The sequence below is a fragment of the Nematolebias whitei genome, chromosome 7 (assembly GCF_014905685.2).
Source record: "Nematolebias whitei isolate Nwh7 chromosome 7, NemWhi1, whole genome shotgun sequence".
Lineage (NCBI taxonomy): Eukaryota > Metazoa > Chordata > Actinopteri > Cyprinodontiformes > Rivulidae > Nematolebias > Nematolebias whitei.
The window spans coordinates 31,350,061-31,353,481 of record NC_056504.1 but is presented as its reverse complement, the minus strand read 5'-3'; the positions used below and the strand labels follow the sequence as shown (position 1 = coordinate 31,353,481).

At 41.4% G+C, this 3,421-nt stretch overlaps 2 protein-coding genes across 2 annotated transcripts in view; one reads left to right on the top strand and one right to left on the bottom strand.

The window, feature by feature from the left end:
• Positions 1-3,421, top strand: part of foxj3 (forkhead box J3) — a 99,271-nt gene that overhangs the window by 29,801 nt on the left and 66,049 nt on the right. The window lies entirely within an intron of this gene.
• LOC119411813 (zinc finger protein 362) overlaps positions 1,991-3,421 on the bottom strand; it is a 6,765-nt gene continuing 5,334 nt past the window's right edge. The window contains exon 4 of the mRNA XM_037678743.1: positions 1,991-2,322. Coding sequence (XP_037534671.1) covers positions 1,991-2,322 — 332 coding nt within the window. The remainder of the gene's footprint in view (positions 2,323-3,421) is intronic.

The window sequence follows — 3,421 nt, the reverse complement described above, 5'->3', positions numbered from 1 at the left end:
TATATATATATGTATATATATACATATATATGTATATATATACATATATATATATATATATATATATATACATACATACATACATACATACATACATATATATATATACATATACATATATACTAAAATAAACGCTACTTCTTACTTGTACTACTATTCCTACTTTGCGGTTTTTCACTTATTGTGGGTCTTCAGGGTACGGATCCCCCGTGATAAGTGAGGAACTACTGTAGTGGACTTTTTCTTGACCTCGAGTGCAAAACAAAACATCCGCCTGTCTGTCAATAAAAAATTATGTTTTTTCTTATATTATTTCCTGTGTTTGGGGTGGTTTTGAAGATTTGTGTGCGTTGACACCAGTCAATGCCAGTTTGAGGGTGTGAACCTATTTATTTGGGAATTAAAACACAAGAACAATCTGGAAAATTCAACAAAGTTCAGTCAGGTCCTCTGGACAGTTTCTTATTTTGTTGAAACGTTTCGGCCTTCATCCAAAGGACTTCAGTCCGAGGATCCAAAACAAACTCAGTCCCATAAGTAGCACACTCACATGGTGGGCCAACCAGTTTGCTGGTGATAAGATGGTTTCTGGAGTCCGCCCTCTCCCCCGTCAACTCCTCTGAGGCAGCAATGGCCAAAGTGGTTCAAAACGTCAAAGGTCATACTCTCTAATCTGAAAAATTATTTTCATAAAGATGCTTTTTTTTAAACAAACACAAATTTTGAGATTGAACATGGTATGCTAATTAGATCCAACTTCCTCCTTCAGAAGCTTCTTACAATCTTCACCTGACAGAGTGCGTGTTGAAAAAAGGTCAACATCTAATCTTCAACAAGGACTGTCTTCACATACTCTTTGTGAATAAAATAAATGAGCTGCAGTTTGGCATGAATGTTGTCAGTCTACTGATTCATGGTATGATTCAGTCCAAATGACCCATGTAGGCAAACATGTCCCTAAAACAGTGTTTATATAGCCTTGAACAAGTTAAACAGTCTGTTAAAGGTGCACTCTTATGGTTTGACCTGTCAAATTGCACCACTTTCAGCTAAACTGCTGCTGTGCAGCAGGCAGGTTTCTGCCAGCAGCTTCAGTGTCATCTTTTATATTTGGAAAACGGTAATAACTAAGTAACAGTATATGCATGAAAAAAAAAATCATGTGTAAGTTGCTATAATAGGCATGCAGCAGTTATACTTCAGAATGACTTTCAAACAAAAAGGTTTTGTTTTCTGTTTACCGTCAAAGCCGTGTTTGTATTGTTCTTGGCTCACCTTTGTCCTGTCACTCGTTACCTCTGCATACACCCACTGTTTCCATTGTTTGCTGATACAAAAGACAGGACTGTCAACCTCACCTGTTGGTTTATTGGTTTGCGCAACTGGTTGGATTTCCATGTTGTAGCTGATTTTGAACTTGTCTGAACTCAGCCAATCTTTTGGTAACGACCTGTTTTATAAACCTTAGGCCTGGCATTCCTTGAAGGAATGCAGACCGCCCACCGCCTTTCATGCAAGGGTACTAAACTAAGAGAAACAACAAAGTTGTGACCATTTCGGTCAAACGTTGACAATGAAGTGTTCCATGATCTCATGCAATATTGTCTGGTGTCACAGTATTAATATTTGATATTAAAAAAAAACTCAGATACAACCACACAGATTTTTCATACAATATCTGTAAAACTGACTGATTTATAGTCATTTTTGTTTTTGTGAGTGTTGTCTGCCATCTTAAATTGGGTTAGCTCCAATTTGAGTGTCAGTTAGTTGTACATTCAATAAATACATTATGAAAGGTTCGTTGAAAACCATCCAGTTGTTCATGAAATCTTGTGCTAACAGTATAACAGAGGCGACTACACAAAGAGCCAACCAAAGCTGTTAGTTCTTAGACTATGTGTTGTGAATGACTATCAACTACAACCACAACAAATTTTTTGCACTTAGGGAAAATTATTAGTACCGGTAGTTGTGAAAAGCATTTGTTCTACCTGTAGGTTTTCCCTTGTTTTGGGGTGATGGCGACACAGGACTGCTCGTTTCCCGAGGCGAGGATCGGGTATGGCACAACCAAAAGTGAAGAACCGTTCTCAGCCTTGATCTTCTTCCGCCCTCGCTCCACCTTTGGAGGTGGGCCGAGGAGTCCCACGAGGCCACCGTTGCTTTTCCCGTGCTCAACCCCGTGGCCGCTGGCTAACCCTGAGAGCAGGTGTGGGGTGGGAGCTCCACCGAGCCGGCTGTGGCTGCTGGAGGTGGGGGTTGTGGGGGTTATGATCTCTGATGTGCTGAGGTTTCCTGTCCTGGATGCCAGCGCCACACCTGATGGGCACAGAAGTGGAGAAGATTACTCAATATATTCTACTTTATTACAATTTACTGAAGTTGTCTTCTGAGGAGTTTCTTTTGAATGCTTTACAAATTAACAGCATAGCATTTCTTGAAGAAATGTATAATGCTCATCCCTTTTTGGTCCAGAACACTGCTGCTCGGCTTCTAACTGGAGTTCAAAAGAGGGAGCACATCACCCCCACTCTGGCTTCACTCCACTGGCTGCCTGTTCATTTTAGAGTTCATTTTAAGATTATCTTATTTGTTTTTTATAAGTTTAAATTGTCTTGCTCCATCCTACCTCTCTGAGCTGCTTCACCCATACTGTCCTGCTCGGTGCCTCAGATCAGCTGATCAGCTGCTCCTGGAGGTGCCGAGGTCTAAGCGGAGGCTCAGAGGGGACAGAGCTTTTTCTGTTGCTGCTCCAAGACTGTGGAACGATCTTCCTCTTCCCATCAGACAAGCCCCTTCACTGTCCAGTTTTAAAACTCTTTTAAAAACACGTTTTTACTCCCTGGCTTTTAGCACACACTGAATTATGCTCTGCACTGTTTTTATTATATTTTATTTATCTTTATCACATTCATACACTGATGGGACACACATCAGAGACAATGAGGGGTTCAGTGTCTTGCCCAGGGACACTTCAGCATGTGACTGCTGATGGATTCGAACCCCCAACTCTCGCATTGGAGGACAACTGCTCCAACCACTCAGCCACACTCAGTGAACACCTTTTTTTTTTATGCGTGCACACATGCTCGTGCACGTGCACACACGCACACCTACACACATCATTGTGCCCCCCCCCCCCCACACACACACACACACACACACACACGCACACACATTACGGATGCTTCTGACGCCCTTGGCAGGGAGGCTGGGAACCAAACCCCAGCCATAAACAAGGGACTACTGTATTATATAAAGTTAGCCATTTAGTTCTATCCTTACTTATTTGGATCTATGTATTTGCTGTTTTAAGCACTTTATAAATAAAGTGGTACGGTATGGTATGGTATGGTATGGTATGGTATGGTATGGTATGGTATGGTATGGTATGGTATGGTATGGTATGGTATGGTAT